The sequence below is a fragment of the Mercenaria mercenaria genome, chromosome 8 (assembly GCF_021730395.1).
Source record: "Mercenaria mercenaria strain notata chromosome 8, MADL_Memer_1, whole genome shotgun sequence".
NCBI classification, from domain to species: Eukaryota; Metazoa; Mollusca; class Bivalvia; order Venerida; family Veneridae; genus Mercenaria; species Mercenaria mercenaria.
This window is the reverse complement of record NC_069368.1, coordinates 68,867,608-68,892,405: the sequence shown is the minus strand read 5'-3', so window position 1 is coordinate 68,892,405 and position 24,798 is coordinate 68,867,608. Positions and strand designations below refer to the sequence as shown.

Below are 24,798 nucleotides of genomic sequence, written 5' to 3'. Positions count from 1 at the left end.
TCATGAGTCTTCTTACCTACAGATATTACTCGCAATTTATCAGGATTAGCCTGCATACAATTTATGTGGGCCCATTCATAACGTAGTATAGTGGCTTGGTCGGTGTACCTGAAGCTTTCTTCAAAACACAACACCATTATGACAGTCCTAACAGTTTTATTTTCTACGAAGAGCAATGCACAGTAACTTTTAAATGTTCAGTCGAATTTCAATGATATAATCAATGTTTAATTAGCCTTTTAAAACAGTTCTATTTACTGCTCTATTAACAACATTCTTAATTATAAAGGTATTTCAACCTAGCTTTTAACAATGATAATTGAGTTTCAACTCCCGAAAGCGGGACCACGTCCCTAGCCCGTCAGCTGGGCTGTCCCCTCTCTGATCACAGTGTACATTGAGCTTGTATTGGACAATACAGGAAAACACGGCATACACATTATCTAACTTTCTGTCCACTTAAGGATGCATAGAAAAGAATTTACTGATGTGAACAAGTTCAACAACCCTTAAGCTACTGAAGATTTGACAATCTTGTCTGACTTTTATAATTCATGAAATGTAAAGTTTTTGTATGATTTTTAAAATCTTAAATCTCTGAAAGAAATATCCAAATTAAAATACAGAATACAAAGAACCTAGCCATTACACTACACAATTATAGTTTGACTTTCTTTTTGAAGTACGGTAACTAGTTTTTGATAGTCATGAGTATGAAATGTCAGTATGTTATCATCAGCATAATTGAAGAGACTTCCATTCTTATTGAAATAAAAGATACCTTTTATAAAAGCATTAAAAAGTAGAGGGCCAAAGATGGAAACTTGCGGAACACCTTTGTTAATTTCAGCCCATCTGCTAACCACGTTTGATACTTTAACTTTCTGTTTTCTATCTGATAAGTACGATGACATTAATTTTATAGATTGATTAGATAAACCGTATACAAAAAGTTTACAGAGCAGAATTTCATGAGGTAAACAGGCAAACGCTTTTGAAGCGTCCATTAAGATTGCGGCAACACAGTGATTACTATCTTGAAAGCGCTTCTTTCCAATTTTCCAGAAGTTTTAACAGAATGGTTTGACAGTCATTTTCTTTTCTAAAAGCACATAAGAATTTATCAAAGATGTTTCAAAATAATGTGCTAACTGTTCAGCCGAATCTTTTTCAAAAATTTTAAAGGTGCAGGCAGAATGCTTACAGGTCTATAAGATTTGGTCAAAGGATCTAGTTTCTGGTTCTTTGGGAACATGGAGTTCACTCAATGTTCATGGGTAATAGAGTTCCGCTTAAGTCGGTGCTAGGGGGCGTGAGGGTGTTGCACTTTCCACTACCTCTCATGAACAGACTCAATCCAACCGAGCGCATGTGCTATTATTTTGCTTGGTTGCATTTTATGCTTCAAAAGGATCTTCTTACAGATTTTATTAACTATCACAACAGCAATCTTTAAGTGCTGTATGGCGGTTGTAAAACGTCTCCCCGTACTTGGATTCAGTTTTGTTATATTTTCTGGTTCTTTGAGAACAAGGAGTTCACTCAATGTTTATGGGTAATAGAGTCCCGCTTAAGTCGCAGCTAGGGGGCGTGAGAGGTGTTGCACTTCCCATTATCTCTCATGAACAGACTCAGTCCAACCGAGTGTGCTATTATTTTGCTTGGTTGCATTCTATGCTTCCAAAGGATCTTCTTACAGATTTTAGAAGTCAATATTTTTACATCCACCAATACAGCGTTCTTGGAAATATCTATATAACTTTGTTTAGTTTGTATACATAGCTTCTACTTTTTTTATATGCTTCCCGTGATTTTGAGTTTTTATTTTTTAAATATTTTGTATAGTTCATTTTCTTTTTATAAATAGTTTTTAGCAAACCGCTATTCACATATATGGCACATGTGCCCTTTTCAGATAATTTTGTTTAGTTGAAATTTCATTGCCAATAATTTCCTTTTTGGTAGATACGTGTTATGATGTTGCTTTCAAGAAGCCAAAAGATTTATTTGATATTCTGATGTGTTCCAGTTGAAAGCTGTAACTATGTCAACGCTATGATATTTTGCACAAGAAATTGACATTTTTACTTCTTGTGATTTGAAGTTCCTGACATTAAAATACATATCCTGTTCATGTTCCCATATTTCTAATTTATTACGGTCATCCTGTAGTTGTCGTCAGAAGAATTTATAGTTAGGTATACTACCGTATCATCGGCTAAAAGTCAAACTTGTAATTTGATACAGATTCTTGTGATTCGAAGTACCTGACATTAAAATACATATCCTGTTCATGTTCCCATATTTCTAATTTATTACGGTCACCTTGTAGTTGTCGTCAGAAGAGTTTATAGTTAGGTATACTACCGTATCATCGGCTAATAGTCAAACTCGTAATTTGATACAGGATGTACGCGCGGATGGAAGATGGTATATCTAAATAGAAAAATACAAAAGACCAAGAACCGAGCATTGTTGAACGTTAGAAGTTACATGTATCTCATCGAAATGATGTCGCCTTCCAAGACTGTACATTAATTTCTGTTGAGTAGGATTTGAGAACTTGTGGTCAAAATTCCATGACATTAACATAAACAAAAAATGGTATCCTTAAGCTTTTCTAATGCGGTTATTTTGAGTTTGTTTGTTTGTTCTGGTTTAGCGCATTTTTTTTGTGAACAGTATTCTTATGTAATGGCTGGCATTTAACCTGACCACCCTTCTTTGATTCTGTACCAGTGCTTACCTGTATTCAACAAGCAACTGGCTTCTTCTTCATATATAGAATGGAGGACAAATGATTTCAGATAATGCCTTTTACTAAGTTGCCACATACGCCTCGTCTAGGGATCAAATCACGATCCCGTGATCCGTAGGTCTGCGTTCTCCGTATTGAAAACTAGACAAAGAAATTGATGATGCCGTCTGCCTTATCTTCCAAAAGTCCCTGTCTAATCGTTCTTTTCATCAGGTTGGAAAAAGGCAATGTAGCCTCACTGTTTAATAAGGCTGACACCAGTTACCTAGCATATTATAGTACCTTTCCCTGACTTGTATTCTATGCATGCTTCTTGAGTATATTGTCTCACCACACCTCTTTTATCACCTCATCTTAAATCATGATTTGCACTACGGACTCTGGGATAGACATTCTTGGGAAACTCAACTTATTGAGATTACTGAGAATCTCATAAAATCATTGAGCGAGGGCAAAACTTTAACTTTATCTTTTTGCATTTCTCTAAAACACAGTCTGTCATGCCTAGCTTGGGCCTTAATAGTCTGTCTTTGAGCTGTACTATATAACAGGTCAGCAAAACGTCTTTTAGCATTTTCAATTTTGTCTCGCTTTCACCTTATTTTACACTTGACATGGTGGCTTACATAACATTTGTTACACTGTCTTGTGACTTTAGAACATGGTTTGGTGGTTAAGAGTGAGGATAGTTGCGAACTGGTTTAATCCCCCATATATACGTAGTTTATATAGTCGGTTCAAAAGCACCTATATAGAGTGCTTATGTTGTATTCTTACTTGTCTTGCCGACTCAAAATAAAATCTATCTTATCTTATCTTATTTTACCCAGTGGTGTTTGCCATGCCATATCTAGCTTTGTTTCTTTCTTTGTTTATTTTGTCCATTTGAGTTAGGTTTGTCTGTATCTGTTTGTTTAGATGTTCGTGCATGCGAATGAGCGTGTGTGTGTATTTATTTTCGCACTCATACTATCTACTAAGAACTTTACCAGTATTGTTTCAATATTTCACTTCATTAATCCTGTCACGTACTCATTTCATTACACTCGAAAGAGGAGTGTGACAGTAACTGAATTAGGCACAGGATTAAAAAAAAAAATACTGAGGATGACAGCAATATCGATCCACATTCGTGCCTGAATTAACAGTTATTCAGTAGAAACATCAACAACTACGAAAGGTGATTTTTGTGTCTGTAATTTTAGGAAATCAGCTTTAAAGTATACTGCAAGGTTAAGCAAAAGCTAGTTCTTAAATCATGCCATTCATACACGAAACATTTTGCCTGTCGGGTATAACTGCAAGAGAAATTATATGTTCGGATAAACTCCTATTCGGAATAGTCCAAATAATTTGAAATATTAGGAAATATTCACAGACACTTAGGGGTCAGCACCCCAGCCCCCTCCCAAACTGCCCTGCCAACCTTCAGCCAATATATTTTCGTCTTTTAAAACAAACTGAGCACATGTCTCGATCATACAACAACTTCTATTACCATTTCAACATGTTTAAAAAAGGCAGTGGCTAGAGGACCGGAATCGGTTCCCTAGACAGCGAACTTATTCGTCCAGATCCGGTTCTGTAGCCAAAATCTACTTTGTTTCTTGGTTAGTAACATGAATATTATTATCTTAATTAATTTTACCATGCCCTTGCATAAATTTGTCTGTGTTTACTGCCTCCGAAAGTGTACCCGCCGCATACCGTGTCCGCCATATTGGAATGATATAAACTAGTACGAATGAATGCATGAAAACTACTTTGCCGTTTTTGAATGTTATTTGCTTTAAACATGTACTATGTTTAAATCAGGCCTAAAAAAAAAATATGTTTGTTTCCTGTAACCCGACCGACCGTAAGTTTTTACCGCCGACCGCAATTTTTTTATGGGCTGAAATTCGAGATTCTGATCATATCTTTATTGATTATAGGGATAATTTAGTTGCACCCGACCTCGTCGCGCATAGTCACGAACGTTCCTGGTTCTGTCGACATGAAACAACATGGCGAAAAGCCTGTTTGTCGGTAGACTCGAGGTTCCAGGTTTTCACCCGCGAAAATCGAAAAGTTTTCTTGGTGCATATCGAGTTCAAAAGTTCTGCCCCTAGTCAATCAAAATCTCGGTGAATTTCAATACTGTTCGCCGCCACAAGCGGAAGTATGGCAGTAGGCGGAGCGTCATATACTAATTAGCTACTGACAGATGTCAATCACGCCACGCGCCGACTGACACGTGGTTATCTCGTGGTTTGTATTTAGTACTTCATTATGAAAGGTGTTTATTGATCAAGGTGTAAACGTAAATTGATAAACAATTCGTAGAAGAGCAGTCTATTATCATGTTTGTACCACTTGTTCAGGGGTCATGCTGTCAGTTGCACTTGAGCCATTTGCGACAAAAGATTAATTGTGGCCCCGAAAATCTCTAATTGGCAAAAACGGCCCGAAGCTATGTCTGTCTGCAAAACTATGAACTTTGCCTGTTACACAATGTTTACTGAACGAAAGGAATCAGTGTAGAAAAAAAAACTTGTATGAACAACATCTGTTATTGAAAGGCGGGAGCAAATTTTCAACAATTTTATTTGATTAGTAATTTAATTTATACAGGTCTCGACCTTAGCGGTGGACCGTTGGACCGACGCAACCAAAATCGGCAGGTCCACTATCAAAAGTTGGGTAGACCGACGGTCAACCAATTTTCAGTCACGGTCTGCAAATAAAATAAAACCCTTAAAAGTGGAAAAATAGGGGTGATGGGGGGTGGGGGATCGTACCCATATCGGTGAATTCACAAAACGAAAGTTGATTTTGCCTTAGTACGGCATTCTACAGTTATAAGCATTGGCGAGTTAAAGTCAGGATAGCACGAATGGACTACTCCACCAATCCGGTGAGTGGTTTTTACGTGGTAACTTTACCAAATTGAGTAATTACATCAGGCAAAATTACCTGGATTGACTGGAATTTACCCGCGAATCGTAAAAATATCAAAACGTCATGCTGGTAATTTTCCATTCCACAAGCATGTGCGCCCTATCGTAATACTTAATTTACATCGCAGTTACTTTTGACACAAAAAACGCGCGTAGTGCATTCATTTTTTAATATATTCGCTTCAGATATTCAACACCGCTTGAGAACTAATACAGTTTGAATTCTATAACAATTTTAATGAGATATCGACAGGAATGTAGGCAAAATTCTTTTAAAACAATCAGATTTTCATATAATGTTTTGTAAAATTTCAAACAGCGCGATCTTGATTATTTATTTCCTTTTTAAAGTAAATAAACGGTACATACTATGGTAATAAAATTCAGACTTTTGACCAGAAAGTACAAAAAACACAATTAAAAAATCTTAAATAATGAAAAAGCGGCAGCAATTTAAATACATGGAGTAAAACGATTTTTTTGGCAAACAGATTTCTGTTAGCATGGCAGAATAGGTTACGTGACCTCATGAACGTAAATAGAAATATGGTTTTAAAAAGAGGCAGTATGATGTCGTTGCGATTTTTAATAAGTTTTAAATGAGTCTTCGTACATATATTTTTTGACACAACACTTTGTTAGATATTCTTCTCAAACAATAATGTAAATTTCTTGAGGGAAAATAGGTCAGTATTGTTCACGATCTGACACATTTACATGTCAGTTTATTAGGGATATTGCACATTCGCTTTTTAAAAAATTAAAGAAAAAACTTTTTTACTGATTTCTTCTCAACAATTAAAGGAATCGAGAAAGTACGATCAGACAGTGATGTGTCACATGGCGCGAAAACATGACGTAATGCAATGACAATCTCGTGGAAACTATACCGCTTTGATCTCCACTGCAGATGCCACAATAACCGACACACTTCTTTTAGCTCTTTGAGGGGGTGTTAATTGATGATGAAAACGAGGCCAATTACTTAGTTTATCATCAGAATGATTACCGATAATTGTTGATGGTTTTTTTTTTTTCACTTTCAACACTGGTGCTGATTGTGTCCATATTTTGGGACACTTTTCAAAATAATTATTTTTCGGGATAACAGATTGCTACAGTCTTCCATTTTTAATTATTTAGAAATAAGTCCTGTTTCTTTGAGTCATATGAAGTTATGACGTCTACAGCATCACAATTTATGAGATAGAATTGGAGGTCCACTAAAGTCTGAGCAGGTCTACTAGATTTTAGCAGTTGGTGAACCTGCTGGCAACTGCTGAAGAAAGTTAAGGTTGAGGCCTGATTAGGCAGTTAATTGGCGATAATAAGGTTACTAAACACTGAAATGTTCTGACACCTACTAAAAAAAAATTAAGAAAAAAAAAAATTCCCTACCTACCAACCCCCATTTTTTTCAGCATGTTACAGGAAACAAACATATTTTTTTTTTATGCCTCATTTAAATGTAAAATAGTATTGATTTGTATTTGCGTCATTACATGTTTAAGGATGTACAAAATAATTTAATTGCCATCAAAGCTTCATGCGGATTCTTAGATCACTTTAAAAATACTGGTTTGTAACACCTCAGCATTTCATGTGCAACAGTTTTTTTTATTTGGGGGTTCCGGTTCCGGTTATAAAACGTAAACATGGAAAAATCTAGTAGGTAGAAAAATCTAAAGTTTATGGACCTTTAGATGATTTGAAGAAGAGATATAGAGGTGGAACCACAACTCGAACATATTAATATATCGGTAACTTATAACGAATGGACAATAGAATGAGTTCGATTGTCAGTTGAATAAATAGAAAACTAACATATGGGTGGGGTTGTATTTGCTGAAAAGTAATTGGTATACAGAGATTACGCAAAACTTCCATCGCATGACTGATTATTGAACTGATTAATGGACAAAACTAGTTGCGGGCGGATAACTGGACAATAGGAAAAATACCTGATTAGCGATTAGCGCACAGTACATTTAACTGACTTGCAATTTGTTGAATAGAATCAAATTTAAAGGGATGAACTCAGAAAATAAACGAAAACATTCTTCTATAACGGGAAGTGAATTGGAAGACAGTATTGTCTTCCAAGACCCTGAAAGTAAATCTAAATCAAAGAAACAACAAAGAAAAAAGCAAAAATGCCAAAAGATCAGAACATACCGGAAAACAATGAAGGTACAGAAACACAAAATACATGTTCACTCTCCAAAGAGCCATCGCAAATAATAGACAGTAAAATAATGGCAAACTTAGAAGAAATAAATAATAAATTAAGTTCTGTTCTAACAAAAAATGACAGAAGTTTTATAAAAAACATCATACATGATACCACTGAGGAAATGAAAGATAAAGTATTAGGATCTGTTGTCCACAGAATTGAAATCTTGGAGGCCAAAACCCACGAAAAGGGCATTAACATTGACCGCTTACAGAAAGAGGTAGAAAATCAAAAGAAAATAAATGAAACACTAAAACAACAAAATGAAAAACTTCAGTCAGGTTACTGTCACGAAAACGATCACATTAAAGAACGCTTGAATGACCTGGAACAATACGGCAGACGGAACAACATCTGCATTACAGGCATCGCTCACGACTCTGACAAACAAACCTCAGTCCAAACTACTAAACATGTGCTTGATATGTTTAAACTGAGGTTAAACCTAAATATATCTGAAGAGGACATTGACATCGCCCACAGAATTGGAAGCTTTGACGCCAGTAAAAACAGATCTATCATCGTACGGTTTGTTCAGAGACAGGTAAAAATGGATGATATGAAACACACTGCCACTCTCAGGAAAATAAAGTGTGGGATTTTATGAACGAAGACTTGACTCCCCTTAACAACACAGTACTTGCTTTGGTTCGACGCAAGGCTCCTGATCAAGTCATTAACAGTTGGTCCTTTGAGGGAAAATTGTTTGCACGTTTCAAAGCGGAGACAACCAATGGTTCGAATGATAAAAATTACGAGGACACATCATTTGTTAAACAAATAAAATACAAAGATTACATGCACTGGTTGAATCTTCCATGGCCAGAAAGTAATACCGATGTGAAACAAAGCTACAGTGACAAAGTGAAAAAAGGCAATGAACTGATGAAAAATCAGAATAAGAAAAAGTGACTGTAAAACAGATAAAATAAAACTCAGTGATCAGTGACAGTAAAATATGTTGAGAAAGCACCTTATTCTATTTACTTAATTTACTCTTGATGCTATATTTATTTTATAATATACATCAGTTAAACTTCTGTTTACAGGCGGTTGTTCTGTAAACTTTTTTTTTTGTCAGGGCCGCGGGTTCGCTCCGCGTTATGGGCGACTTTTTTTTTATTTTTTTTAATGTAATATTTTCATATTCTTTTTAACAGTATAATCTCAAGATAAAAAAAATCATTTAAAAAAGAAAAAAAAATATTGTCCATAGCACGGATCGAGCCCGCGGCCCTGACAAAAAACAAATTTTACAGAACCAGTGCCTGTACTCTCTCGACCATCGCGGCAGTTGACTTTTACAGCGAGTATTTTTATTATAACCACTAACAATATCGTCTGTATCCCGGCTCTGTGTAGTAAATTTGACTGCGCAACATCAAGCTGGGATCTATTCTCGTATTCCTTGGACAAGCTATTTGTGTTGAAAATGCTCTGAGTAAGTTGTCTTTACTTTTTCTGAGCATTGATAGAATATGGGAGTTTTTTAAACATGTTGAAATGGTAAAAAAAGTTGTTGTATGATCGAGACATGTGCTCAGCTTGTTTTAAAAGACGAAAATATATTGGCTGAAGGTTGGCAAGGGGCGGTTTGGCAGGGGGGGTGGGGTGCTGACCCCCAAGTGTTTGTGGAAATATTGAGTTATATTTTATGTGCTTCAGTGAAATACTGAAATTTGAAATTTATCAGTGAAGTAAAATTGATGTTTTCACTGTTACAAACAGTGAAAATATCATTTTTATTTTTCAGTGGTATGGAACTTTACTTGAATGCAAAATAATACTACATATGAAGGGTCACACATTAAACCGGAATCCACCTAAAAACCGGAATACACCGGAATACACTTTGCATAACCGGAATACACCTGTATTTTTTTATTTAAAGGTATTTTTGAAGTGTTTTAGATATAATTCAATCATATTTATCATAAATAATTAACATACCAAAGGAGAATAAAATACGTTCACCCAAAATGACTTTATACGAGACTGAAGTTCGGCGACCGCGCCGGAAATTTCCATAACCAAAATACACCCGTATTTTATTAACAAATGGTATTTTGTAGTTTGTTTTTTTTCTGTTTTTTTTTAGAAATCATTCATGTTTAATATAAATAATAAGTTTATAAAAGGAAAATAAAATACTCAACACGAAACGATTTATACGTGATTGAAATTTGGCGACCGCTCGGGAAATTACCATAACCGAAATACACCCGTATTTCTTCAACAAATTGTATTTTTGAAGTGGTTTATGACTGAATTCAAACATATTTATCATAAATAATTAATTTTCAAAAGGATATTAAAATACTTTTGCGCATTACGTCTTGTACATGATTGAAAATCGGCGTGCGCATTGATAATTTGCGCATTCGTGAATGAATTTCCATGTCCTAAAATTGTCTAATATACACCCGTATTTCTTTAATCAATCGTATTTTTACGGTTTATGACAGAATTAAATCATATCTTAAATGAATAATTAATTTACAAAAGCAAATTAAAACACGCAAAACGTTTTTATACGAAGTTGAAAATTTGTTGAGTGCACGGGAAATTTGCGCACTTGTGGATGAACCACAATCGCCATAATTTTGTCAGCTTTCAACTTAGGTAGGTAAATTTCTTTCAAGTTTCAATTTTTTAGTTCAGATTATTTCAAAATATCTTTTTATGCTATAATATTCCTTTATGACATATTTCAGGTAACAGAGGAATTATTTTACCGCCATGAATGAAGAAATAATGATACTTACATAAATTCTGAGTTGTTAAAATCATCGTTTTTTTCTCTCTCTCTTTCAGACCGCTCTTTATTCACTAAAGTTTAATAATAACCAATATTCTTGAAATATACTTTTAAATCTTATTGCTTATTGTTCTGTTAAAAGTACCTTATAATGTTAATAACGAACAGGCATGTTATTCGAGTGTCACCTGTCAATCAACAAGTTGAGCATGTTGAGTGGACACTGATTGCTATAGTATCAATCAAAATATTTAAAGAAAGTTAAGGATGTTTTTACAGCTTTTCGTTGTCAAAATAATCTGCCGGGTCTAGAGGTCCAGTTACCGGACTCCTGGCCACTTCCTTCATATATAGTATTATTTTGCATTCAAGTATAGTTCTGTAATCAATGTACATGTTCTGTTATGTACTGTATTACTAGTGTATAGGGTAATTGCTGGTAAAAGTTATGATTAGTTGCCATGAAGTTGCCTTTGTTACGTTATTTTGTAAATATTTTATTTATAATTAATCTCACAAGTTTGGGTTCCAGGCATAATCAATTGAATACGAACCACTCATGAACCACTTGATGGATCTTCATCAAACTTGGTCTGTAACATCGTTATAAGGTCTTGTGCCAAATTTGGACCTCTTATACGTTAATTTCCAATTTTCTCATGAATTTTTCCCCAAAATATGCTGAAATGTCCAGGTACTGAACCTACCCGCCAGTTTTCACCCTGTTGAAATGAGACTTGGTATACACCATGGGGTCAACAAAAAGTGGATATGCACCTTTTGTTGGGACTTATCAAATCTGACTTTATTATTCTGTCAAGCATTTTCAGAGGGTATGTGTCATACAATGTTGACATGTTCTTGTTTGGTATATTTTTGTCTTGATATGTATAATCTTTTGTTGTTTAAATTATCCTGAAGTTTCTTGGTATCTGACCTAATTTAGAATAAATAGGTCTTAGTTTAATGTGACTGAAGTGGTGAACCCTTGTAGAATTTTTTTTTACACTGCCTAAGTGGGCCAGTGTCTGTAACACTCAGAAGAAGTATTGACATTCAGCAAAAGATAGATAGATCTAACTGAAGTCATCAACCAACCTACAAATCCTTTTGTCTTACATTCATAAATTGACACTAAATTTTGAAATATTTAACCAGTTCTGATGTCACATGGAGACAAGATGAGGATGTCACATTGTAGGACACCGTCAGATCCTGGGCCACCAAAACATTTACCAGGAATGGAAGGTTTGTAATTCCATTGTTATAATTTTTAGTCTAATTTATTTATAGGCAGTGGCTAGAGAACCGGAATCGGTTCCCTAGACTGCGAACTTATTTGTCCGGAACCGTTCTCTAAGCAAAATACCGTGCATAGGCTAGGGAACCGGAATTTTATTTCTATGCATAATACTGCCGAAAGCCACTTTGTTTCTTGGTAAATGTCATACATATTATTATCTTAATTAATTTTACCATGCCCTTGCATTTATCTGCGTTTACTGTCTTCCAGAGTGTACTTGCCGCATATATACCGTGTCTTCCGTATTCAAATGATATAAACTAGTACGAATGAATGTGTGAAAACTACTTTGCAGTTTTTAAATGTTATTTGCTTTAAACTTGTATTATGTTTAAATTATTTAAATGTAAAATAATATTGGTTTGTATTTGCGTCATTACATGTTTATAGATGAATTAACTAATTTAAGCATACATATTCTTTGATCACTTTAAATACTGGTTTGTAACACCTCGGCATTTCACGTTCAAAGATATGTAATCAATACTGAAATTACTTATATTGTTTTAATCGTTTCTTTTACTGTCTTATACCTTTTAAGTTTAAATTTCAAGTTTATTTTGGCGCCAGTGTCGACGATTTCGCATTCATTCGTACTAGTTTACTTTATCATTCCAATATGGCAGACAGTATGCGGGGAGTACACTTCTGGAGCCACAGTAAACACAAATAAATAAAAGGGCATAGCTTGCTGAAATGGTAAAATTAATTAACTAATTAAGATAAGAATATGCACATGATACTTATCAAAAGAAACAAAGTGGATTTCGGCAGTATTATGCATAGAAATAAAATTCCGGTTTCCTAGCCTATGCACAGTATTTTGCTTAGAGAACCGGTTCCGGACGAATAAGTTCGCAGTCTAGGGAACCGATTCCGGTTCTCTAGCCACTGCCTTATTTATAACTTGATTCAGGGTCCTGATTTAAGCATACATAGTTGCAGAATGTGAGCACATGTTGAAAAATGTAAGTGACTTTTGCCAAAGATTGCAAAATTTAGCTAGTGTAAAAACTGAAATGCAAATGGGATGGTTTTCATTTCTTCAACTTTCAGTTTCGGCCTGCTGTAAATATGCATTTATTGATGGTGTTTTATATGCAGTAGGCATCAGTTAATGACATTTTCACACAATGTGTATACTAAGTCTGTGTTCAGACCCTGTGTTTTGTTCACAGGAGATAACTCCTGAGGTTATTCAAATTTTGTATAATTATGTCCCTTTTCTTCTCAAAACAGGTTTAGTTTGGCTACCAACTAGATACATGTAATCTTCTTTATTTTTAGAAAAAATGAAAAAATAATTCTGTTATAATATTCTGACTTCATCAGTCTTGGCTCTATATTTTGAGAAGAAAAGGGACATAATTATCCAAAATTTGAATAGCCTCAGGAGTTATCTCCTGTGAACAAAACACATGGTGTCACCATCTGAACACAGACTAGATAATCAGAGTCAAGACTGATGAATTCAGAATATAATAACAGAATTATTTATTTCTAAAAAAAAAGATTATCTAGTCGGTAGCCAGACTACGTGTATAATCAGTAGACTGGTTTGCAGGTTTTATTCAAATGCATAATAATAATCTGAGCATTAAACACTTGAACACAACGAATAAGTCAGCAGTAATATATATATTCAGATCAGACTGCATGGATATACATGTTGATTTGGATCCTTGTTTGTTTCCATATAACAGTGTGCATATTAACTTTAGAAAGTTACTGTATCTATTCTTTTCTGCCATAACTTCTGCACTAGCTTAATTAATTAAATATCTAGAGTCTAACAGATAAACCAATGTAATTTTAGTTAATATGTATAGTCACATGCTTTCAGTGACAGCCATAATGCTTATGAACCCAAATGGGCTTGAATATTCCGTCTCAGCAGTGAGTGTCTGGCACGTTATTTACTAGGCTTCCAATCCTTTTCTTTGTATACATCACATTGAAATATGATGCTGTTTAATATTACTCCTGAGTAAATACAGTATAACACTGCTCACTCCAGCATCAACGGTTCCAGCGCCCTTGCTTACTTTAGCAATTAGTTTGGTCACAGTCATTTTCCTTACATTTTCTACACTGTATATGAGGCTTGGTTGAGCATCAGTAACTTGATCACTCGAGCATGACACCCAGTCCCGGTTAAGACCCTTTTATTTGAAGAGAAGTGTTTTCTGACTTGTGCCAATTGTAGAAATTTAGAAGGTACATGAACTTCCATTTGATAACTGCAAATAAAAGCTGAAAGTAAAAATTGAGTGATTAAGAGAGTTCTAGGTCACTAGGAGTAGGTGGTGTTTATTTCCAAGAATTAGGCTGTTCTTTATATATGATTCTAAACTATCAGCTGAAGTAATTATGTCACCCCCAGGAGACATATTGTTTTTGCCCTGTCCGTCCGTCCTTCCGTCCATCCGTCCGTCCGTACGTCAAACTTCATTTCCGAGCAATAACTGGAGAACCATTTGACCTAGAACCTTCAAACTTCATAGGATTATAGGGCTGCTGAAGTAGACGACCCCTATTGTTTTTGGGGTCACTCCGTCAAAGGTCAAGGTCACAGGGGCCTGAACATTGACAACCATTTCCGATCAATAACTAGAGAACCACTTGACCCAGAATGTTGAAACTTCATAGGATGATTGGTCATGAAGAGTAGATGACCCCTATTGATTTTGGGGTCACTCTGTCAAAGGTCAAGGTCACAGGGGCCTGAACATTGAAAACCATTTCTGATCAATAACTAGAGAACCACTTGACCCAGAATGTTGAAAATTCATAGGATGATTGATCATGAAGAGTAGATGACCCCTATTGATTTTGGGGTCACTCTGTCAAAGGTCAAGGTCACAGGGGCCTGAACATTGAAAACCATTTCCAATCAATAACTAGAGAACCACTTGACCCAGAATGTTGAAACTTCATAGGATGATTGGTCATAAAGAGTAATTGACCCCTATTGATTTTGGGGTCACTCCATCAAAGGTCAAGGTCACAGGGGCCTAAACATGGAAAACCATTTCCGATCAATAACTAGAGAACCACTTGACCCAGAATGTTGAAACTTCATAGGATGATTGTACATGCAAAGTAGATGACCCCTATCAATTTTGGGGTCACTTCATTAAAGGTCAAGGTCACAGGGGCCTGAACATTGAAAACCATTTCCGGTCAATAACTTGAGAACCACTTGACCCAGAATGTTGAAACTTAATAGGATGATTGGTCATGCAGAGTAGATGACCCCTAACAATTTTGGCGTCACTCTGTGAAAGGTCAAGGTCACAGGGGCCCGAACATTGAAAACCATTTCCGGTTAGTAACTTGAGAACCACTTGACCCAGAATGATGAAACTTCATAGGATGATTGTTCATGCAGAGTAAATGACCCCTATTGTTTTTGGGGTCACTCCATAAAAGGTCAGGGTCACAGGGGTGAACATTGATAACCAGTTCCGATCAATAACTTGAGAACCACTTGACCCAGAATGTTGAAACTTAATAGGATGATTGAACATGCAGAATAGATGACCCCTATTGATTTTGGGGTCAGTCTATTAAAGGTCAAGGTCACAGTGGCATGTTCATGTAAAATCATTTTTTGGAAATAACTTGAGAACCACTTGACCTACAATGTTGAAACTTAATAGGATGATTGGACATGCAGAGTAGATGACCCCTATTTATTTTGAGGTCATTTGATCAAAGGTCAAGGTCACAGGAGCCTGAACAGTGACTTGAGAACCACTTGGCCCAGAGTGTTGAAATTTAGCGGGATGACTGGACATGCCAAGTAGATGATCCCTATTGCAGCCAACCATCAGTGTCTCTTTGACTTTCGCTCCTGACCCCTATTGACTTCTTGCCTATAGGACTTTGCATTGGGGGAGACATGCCCTTTTTTACAAAAGCATTTTCTAGTTCTACTTTAAGTATTTTAATATTTTGGAGGCTTTAGAAATGAGGTACATCTAGAATTATGTCCCTTAAAGTTAAAAAACACCACCATGTAAAAAGTAAATATCAGTTCTCATTTCAAATTACAGCACCTGTTGCAGCCTACAATGACACGGAGAAACAGTATTTGATCTGGTTGCATTCTGTCAGTGTCAGGTTTCTTGGACTAACGGATTCACAGAGGATACACACACTAGATACACTTATAAGTCTTTGTGGATCAAAGGTTTGGTTTCCTTGTTTATTTATCTTTGTGAATGTTACAATTGTTTAAATAAAATACATGCTGGTTACCAGGTACCATTCTAGAAAGAAGGATTATATTTTTATTGTGATTAATGATAAGCTAGATTTATGTAAATACTAAAATAGGTATGCTATTTTGTTTTAAACTGCAGTAAACCTTAAAATTGATGAAGTCAAGTTAAAGCTAGGTAAGTGAATATGACTGTAATCCATTCAATTGTGAGGGAAACAGTCAGTGTCTAAATCTGTAATTTTGCAGTTTAGTACACCACTTACGAATTAAGACCACCTGCAAATAGGGACCACCTGTTAATAAAGCCACCTGTGAATAAAGTCACTTTTTGCTTTCCCAAGTATAGTTTTAGTATATTGGTTTGGCTGTATGGGAATTTTAGTTTTATAATCTTTATTCATGTATCATAATTATACTTACATAGACTTTTCTGTGAATTTTATTTTTATAAATGAAATTTTCAGGAGTTGATCTATTTGACTGGTATACTGCCAAACTTGGTATACCGTGATTTTCTACGTATGTTACCAACTGAAGTGAGTGTGAGAATTTTGATGATGCTAGATGAGAAAAGCCTGCTCAATTGTTGTCTTGTTTCCAAGTAAGTTTAAAATCATTCATTGCATTTAATGCAGAATGTTGTAGCATAACCTTGTTTGTTTGTAAATGCTCAATGGTGAATGAAGAGTATAGTCTATTTTTAGCTTGACTAATTATACTCACCCTGGCGTCAGTGTCGGCATCGGCGTCACACCTTGGTTAAAGTTTGGCATGCAAGTACATATGGCTATCATTTAAAGGTATATAGCTTTGAAACTTATTTTTTCTTTTTCAAATGCAAATATTGAATTGAAACTTCACATGTGTCTTTGGGGTTATAAATCTAGTTGATAGCATCAAGTCCCATAACTCTGACATGCATTTTTGGCCAAATTATGCCCCCTTTTGGACTTAGAAAATCCTGGTTAAAGTTTTGCATGCAAGTACATATAGCTATTACTTAAAGGCATATAGCTCTGAAACCTACTTTTTCTTTTCTAGGTCAAATACCAACCTCACTGGGTCAAGTACCATAACTCCGCCCCCTTTTGGACTTAGAAAATCCTGGTTAAAGTTTTGCAAGTTACTATCTCCAAAACTAATGCAGATACTGGGATGAAACTCGATAGATATTTTAACATTTAGGGTAATATTCCTGTTTCTGGGACAACAATTTGAATAGTTGAGCATTGGCTGTCTTACGAACAGCTCTTGTTAATCGGTCTCAAATTGCTTTCCTTGAAAAACCAGTATTTGCCTACATTTTGCATAAGAAGGAGGTGTAGACATTGGTACTTGGGGTTTAGATCCCATGGCCTCTGGGCATAACAATCAACTCCTCAGCTACTATAACAGTGTTCCACTTCTTGTTATTTTTTAATCCCCTGCCACAAATGGTGGGGGGTTATAGGAATGGTCTCCATCCTTCCTTCCGTCCTTCCTTCCATCCACTCTGTATCTCCTAAACCCCTCGAAGGATTTTCATGAAACTTTGGTCAAATGATCACCGCATCAAGACGATGTGCAGAACTCATGTGTCAGCCATGTCAGCTCAAAGTCAAGGTCACAACTCAAGGTCAAAGGTTTGAGCCTTCCATTTTGTGTCCGCTCTGTATCTCCTAAAACCCCTTGAAGGATTTTCATGAAACCTGGATCAAATGATCACCTCATCAAGATGATGTGCAGAACTCATAAGTCAGCCATGTTGGCTAAAGGTCAAGGTCACAACTCGAGGTCAAAGGTTTGAGCCTTCCATTTTGTGTCCACTCTGTATCTCCTAAACCCCTTGAAGGATTTTCAAATTCATTGATGTCATCATACATGGACGATAAAATATACTTAATAACGTCAGTGCTTCCATCCAATACCATCAACCCTTTCACTATCCATAACAGTGGCGGGGGATATAGCTGTCTTTCAGACTGCCTTGTTATGCTTGGTGTGCTACAGATACATTAATATAACTTAGCAAGATAAAGATTAAAATCTGCAATAAAGACCATCTGTGAACAGGCTTTCAGAATGCTTTTCTTCAAAACCTTTCAATGGATTTTAAACTCAACTATTCAAAGAATGGTAGAGTTAATGCTATTGGACTCACCCATGCGTCGGTGTCCGCATCTGTGTCCCAATTTGGTTAAGTTTTTGTATGTGAGCTGGTATCTCAGTAACCACTTGAGGGAATGGATTGAAACTTCAAACACTTATTCACTGTGATAAACTGACTTACCGTACATTGTACAGGTTCCATAACTTTATTTCCTCTTCTTTTTTTTTAGAATTATGCCTCTTTTTTGACTTTTATATTCATTCAGTTGACAAGGCTGTTGAAAAGTCGAGTGTTGCTGTCCTCCGCACTTGTTAAATATTCGCACATAAATGTTAACCTTCATGATACAACGAGATACAGGTAGACTCTAGGTTTCAAGGTCAAGGCCATACTTGGAGGTCAAAGGTCAAATAGCTTTATTTCATGTCCACTCTGTGTCTTCTAAATGGCTTGAAGGATCTTCATAAAACTAACATCAGTTTTTACCTTATCAAGTTGACATGCTGAGTACTTACCTAGTTTCAAGGTCAAGTTCTTACTTGGAAGTCAAGGTCAGTCCATTGATGTCAAAGTTCAGTAATCTTTATTTCGTGTCCGCTCCATATATTCTAAACCACTTGAAATATTTTCATAAAACAACGATCAGTTGTTAACCTCACCAAGATAAATGTGCAGACCACATGACTCAGGTCACTAGATGCAAGGAGAAGGTCATGCTTGGAAGTCAAAGGTCAAATAGCTTTTTTTTGTGTTTCTTCAATATCTTTTAAGTTGCTGGAAGGATTTTCATAAAACTAGCATCAATTGTTTACTTCAGCAAGGCGAAGTGCATCAGAGCAGTGTCTGGGGGATATTCATCATTTTCATTGCCAGATCTAGGTTTTCTGCAGTTTATAATATATCTTTGTTGAAGAAATATTGGAACATTTTTAGCTCACCTGAGCACAAAGTGCTCATGGTGAGCTTTTGTGATAGCCCTGTGTCCGTCGTCGTCCGTCTGTCGTCAACAATTTGACTGTTAACACTCTAAGAGGTCACAATTTTGGCCCAATCTCAATGAAACTTGGTCAGAATGTTACCCTTAATAAAATCCTGGAAGAGTTCGATATTGGGTCATCTGGGGTCAAAAACTAGGTCACCAGGTCAAATCAAAGGAGAGCTTGTTAATACTCTAGAGGTCACAATTTTGGCCCAATCTCAATGAAACTTGGTCAGAATGTTACCCTTAATAAAATCTTGGACAAGTTCGATATTGGGTCATCTGGGATCAAAAACTAGGTCACCAGGTCAAATCAAACGAAAAGCTTGTTAACACTCTAGAGGTCACAATTTTGGCCCAATCTTAATGAAACTTGGTCAGAATGTTACTCTCAATTAAATCTTATAGGATTTCGATATTGGGTCATCTGCGGTCAAAAACTACGTCACCAGGTCAGATCAAAGGAAAAGCTTGTTAACACTCTAGAGGTTACATTTATGACCGTATCTTAATGAAACTTGGTCAGAATGTCCATCTTGATGATCTTTAGGTCAAGTTTGAATCTGGGTCATGCAGGACTCCAGATAAGATGCGTATTAGCGTAAATTACGCTTTGAAATAATGCATAAACGCATGTCTTATAATTTTTAAGCGTATAAAAACGTATATGAAATTACAGAAACGCACGCAATTACTTTTTACTAGCGTAAACAAAATCTGATTCGTCTGGATGCTTTATGTAACAGAGCATGGTAGGCATTCTCCCACATTGAACGTACACATGCATTGAATTGGTACTCGATAGACCTAGGTTAAACTTTATTATACACTCAATGATTGCGTAAATCAAATAGTTGGGAATTAATATTGACGGTACGGTAGTGTATTTTAAAGCGGCGTTGATTTAAAATATCAACTTCCACTGTGGAGTAAACAACAAAAAATGTCTTTTTTCTAAGAATGGAAAAGTGAACAAACAATATGAATTCTTTAAACCAACAAAAATGATCCAAATTATAACTAAAGGTAGATCTATATTGAATATTGAACTTTCATATTTTTTGGTGAATGAAGCCAAAGCAAGCCAAGGGAGAAAAAAAGAATATTGAATTGAAACTGAACTGCAGACAAATTCATAGGTGTTATATACCCAATAAATATGTTATAAAACTCATTTCTGGTTGTTGGTTTTTTTTTTCACATTCATTATAAATTTTCAGGAGTAAAATTATTCCTAGTCAATTTCAGATTTTACAATTTTACTCTTTCACAAAAAATATGATGAGTAAATACTCATTGGCCAAAAAAATTATCTGGAGCCCGGGTCGTGTGGGGTCAAAAACTAGGTCACCGGGTCAAATCAAAGGAAAAGCTAGTTAACACTTTAGCGGCTACATTTATGACCATATCTTAATGAAACTTGTCAGAATGTTGATCTTGATGGTCTTTAGGTCAGTAGGTCAGGTGAGCGATACAGGGCCTTCATGGCCCTCTTGTTTCATGTAAGTGTGAAATGAGAATTTGAATACTGTAAAATCATTTAATTTCTTGGGCATGAAATTTCGTGGTTTTGGTCAAAACAGCAATTTCATGGGGATATGAATTCGTGGATTTCAAATTTTGGACATAAAATGAATGGGAATTTTACTTGTTCGTTCAGATTAAATTTCGTGGATTGACTCAACCACGAAATCCACGAAAATTAGTCCCCCACGAACATTAATGACTTCACAGTACTGGGTTTTATAATCTGGTTTTATTTTGGTTCAAATTTACTATTTCCTAGTAGAGTTATTTCCCCTACACTTATAAGTTTACATATTTTGTGCACTGTTTTTGTAAACGAAGGTTTTGTTGTGTTGATGTCATATAGGCATACTGTGCTGGCTAAAGGGGTTATGCATCACTTGTATTTTGTATGATTTAGGTACTGGAATCATCTGATCAACAGTTTTAGAGAAGTATGGATCCACATGGCTAAACGGGTTGGAGCTCGAATCTTCGCTGAACCATATGTACCAATACACAAGTACAAAAGTCTCTTCATACACTCTACATATCTTGTACAACAGATGAAAAATAGGTCAGCTTTTGAGGTGATGACCTTGGAAGGTCATAGAGGTCGAGTCATGGCAATTACTTATGGCAGGGATATGGTTGCGACAGGTATGCTTCATTCCATGGTTTAGTATTTTATTCCGTAGCACTATCCATGCTACTGTTTAATTCTTATACATGTATCCTGTGGTAGTGCTTTTGTATATGCATAATTATGTATTAAAGAATCAGATAATGGTCCTTTACATGACTTCTTGTATATCATCTGAAACTCATAACAACGAAGTGGATCAATTTTCCAAAAATTAGGGGCCTGTAATACTTTAAATTAGCTAGTGCTGGAAGTTTGTTTGTTTGTTGTTTTTTTTTTTTTGGATAAAACTGTTCAAAATATTATAAAAAAGAAATTTCTATTTTAACTTTAGGTCAATTCTTTAGAAAGGTCTATATTTGTTCAGTTAGCCATTTTAGCTCACCTGAGCACAAAGAGCTATTGCAATCAACCTGTGTCTGTCAACCATCTTCATGAGGCATCAACAGTTTTACTGTAAACACTGTAGAGGTCACACTGGCCCAGACTTAATTAAACTGTTCAGAATATTTCCCATAATAAAATCTTAGGCAAGTTTGAAACTGGGTCATCTTCAATGGATCAAAATGTATGTCAGTTAATTAAAGAACTGTTTTAACACTCTTTAAGACCACATTTTCTACCTGATCTCCATAATATTTTGTCAATGAGATCTAAACTGAGGTGAAAAACTAAGTCACTACATGTCAAATCAGGGAAACCTGTTAATAATGTAAGTTGCCACATTTTCTGCTTCGTCTTTGTAAAGCTTTGTCAGAATGTTTATAAAATCAAGGTCACTGGGTGAGCTCATGGAAAAAACATTGTTAAAACTCTAGAGGCAATATATTCTACTTTTGAAATTAGTTTATCTGAACTCAAAATCTAGGTCACTTTGTTAAATCATAGAAAACCCTTGTTAGCACTTAAGAGGCCACATTTTCTACCTATCTTTATTAGACATGGTTAAAATGTTGATCAGTATTAAATCTAAGATAAAATTGTAGCTGGGTCATCTTAGGTCGAAATCAAGGCCAGTAGGTTAAATCTTAGAAAACTTTTAAGTATCCAAGTGTCTACCTGATCTTCATGATTTTTTTTTCAGAATGTTTGTTTTTAGCTTGACTTTTCGAAGAAAATGTAGAGCTATTGCACTCGCCCCGGCGTCGGCGTCTGTGTTGGTTAAAGTTTTTGATAATGTCAAATATCTCTGTTACTATCAAAGCTATTGACTTGAAACTTAAAAGGTAATTACTATCAAAGTCTACACCAGGAGAAACAATCCCCATAACTCTGGTTTGAATTTTGACAGAATTATGCTCCTTTTTAACTTAGAATTTTTGGTTAAAGTTTTTGATAAAGTCAAATATCTCTGTTACTGTCAAAGCTATTGACTTGAAACTTAAAATACTTATTTACCATCAAAATCTACACCAGAAGAAACAATCCCCTTAACTCTGATTGAATTTTGACAGAATTATGCCCCTTTTTAACTTAGAATTTTTTGTTAAAATTTTTGATAAAGTCAAATATCTCTGTTACTATCAAAGCTTTTGACTTGAAACTTAAAATACTTATTTACCAACAAAGTTTACACCAGGAGAAACAATCCCCATAACTCTGATTTGAATTTTTACAGAATTATGCCCCTTTTTAACTTAGAATTTTTTTTAAAAAAAAATTGATAAAGTCAAATATCTCTGTTACTATTAAAGTTTTTGACTTGAAACTCAAAATAGTTATTTTCTATCAAAGTCTACACCAGGAGACACAATTCCCATAAATCTGGTTGAATTTTGACAGAATTATGTCCCTTTTAACTTGGAATTTTTTTTACTGGCAAAGCTCTAATTCAGAGTCAAGCACTGAGAAAAGTCGAGCGCGCTGTCTTACGGACAGCTCTTGTTATAAGATCTAGAATATTTTAAAACTTGTCCCACTAGTCAAAAACTAGGTCACTACTAGGTCAGATCTTTGAGAAACTTTGTTAATACTCAACCTGATTTACATATGGCATGGTCAGCTTGTTTTTTGTAATGAAATCTAGGTCAGATTGTACACAAGGTTAAGTAGGGAAAGAATTAGGTCAGGTGAGTGGTAAAGAGTATTCATGGCCCTCTTGTTTCAACACAGTTTAGGGTACATATGCTGGCAGCCTATTTGTCCAGTAAAGCTATATTTGACATGTGCATCTGGTATTTGTATTTCAAAACAGTTGTAACAGACTTTATTTGTTCTAGGCTCTGATGATCACACTGTGAGATTTTGGGACATCTACTCAGGGGATTGTGTGAAGGTCATCCACACACATAGTGTTTCGGCACTTCAGTTTGACGACATATTTGTATACACAGCATCTTATGATAACACAGCTGTATGCTGGGATATCGACACTGGTCAGCTTATGTGGCGGTATGTCGGGCATATTTCTGCAGTGTTTAGTCTAGATGCACGCAGGGACGTAAATTTGTTAGTTACTGGTTCAGCAGATAAGACTGTAAAAATCTGGCAGTTAGATTCGGGTGTTTTGTTGAATTCTTTATCAGACTGGCACAATGACTGGATAACACATGTAAAGATTCTCTCCTGCTCTCCACGGCAACATGATCATGATATTGATATGTTACAAGGCCGTACGCTTCAGCTGGTGTCTGTCGACAGGCAGGGCTGCTGTTTTTGGACAGTATCTAATAACGAGAATGTAGATGTGAGTGTAACTCATACTGCAGACTGGTGTATGAACGTTCCTACAGACAGGCAGAACTGTGGTATTAGTGTTTGCATATGGAATAAAAAAGACAGATGCCAGTCTATATCTACATATAAAACAGAAACTATAGACGATAAATGTGTTCCGCGACACATGTCTTCTGTGAGCTTGCCGACAGACTTGCCTTCTAAACAGACTGTGTTAGGGATTGGACAGAAATTTGCTGTATTTATGGTAGACGAGGGTTACAGTCGAGCAGTTATTGTTGATACTCATTCATGTAGAATAATGTGCTCTATCCCTGTACCACCATATAGGTAAGTTACAAATATTACAATGACGCTTGAAGAATTGAGACATATAATGGATAATTGGTTTACATTGTGTAAGATCAAAATGCGTGATCTGATTTCCATAAGTGATAGAAGGATTTTGATAAAACAACAGTCAAATGTTCACAATAGGCTGTGTTTCATATTAATCCAATTTATTTGTCATTACAAAACAAGCTTCTTTTCACTGTCGAGACTAATTAGAGCAATTTTCATTTGGTTTTTACTGCTACTTTTTAATGGTACTTCATATTTATATGACTGTCAGTTAACGTAAACAATGTTCCTGGATTCCTTACCAAAATAATATCCCATTCACTAAAAGTAACTGATAACTTCCC

The 24,798-nt window shown here is 35.6% G+C and overlaps 1 protein-coding gene across 2 annotated transcripts in view; it reads left to right on the top strand.

Moving 5' to 3' along the window:
• The first annotated feature begins 3,884 nt into the window (after positions 1-3,884).
• Positions 3,885-24,798, top strand: part of LOC123566168 (F-box/WD repeat-containing protein 2-like) — a 24,440-nt gene continuing 3,526 nt past the window's right edge. The window contains exons 1-6 of one of the 2 annotated variants that reach the window (XM_045360064.2): positions 3,885-3,938; positions 11,847-11,936; positions 16,050-16,186; positions 16,684-16,820; positions 21,215-21,453; positions 23,656-24,442. In XM_045360064.2, coding sequence (XP_045215999.2) covers positions 11,852-11,936; positions 16,050-16,186; positions 16,684-16,820; positions 21,215-21,453; positions 23,656-24,442 — 1,385 coding nt within the window. In that variant the 5' untranslated portion in view covers positions 3,885-3,938; positions 11,847-11,851. Of the gene's footprint in view, positions 3,991-11,846; positions 11,937-16,049; positions 16,187-16,683; positions 16,821-21,214; positions 21,454-23,655; positions 24,443-24,798 lie in introns of both variants that reach the window. The other variant, XM_045360065.2, reaches the window with a different exon arrangement.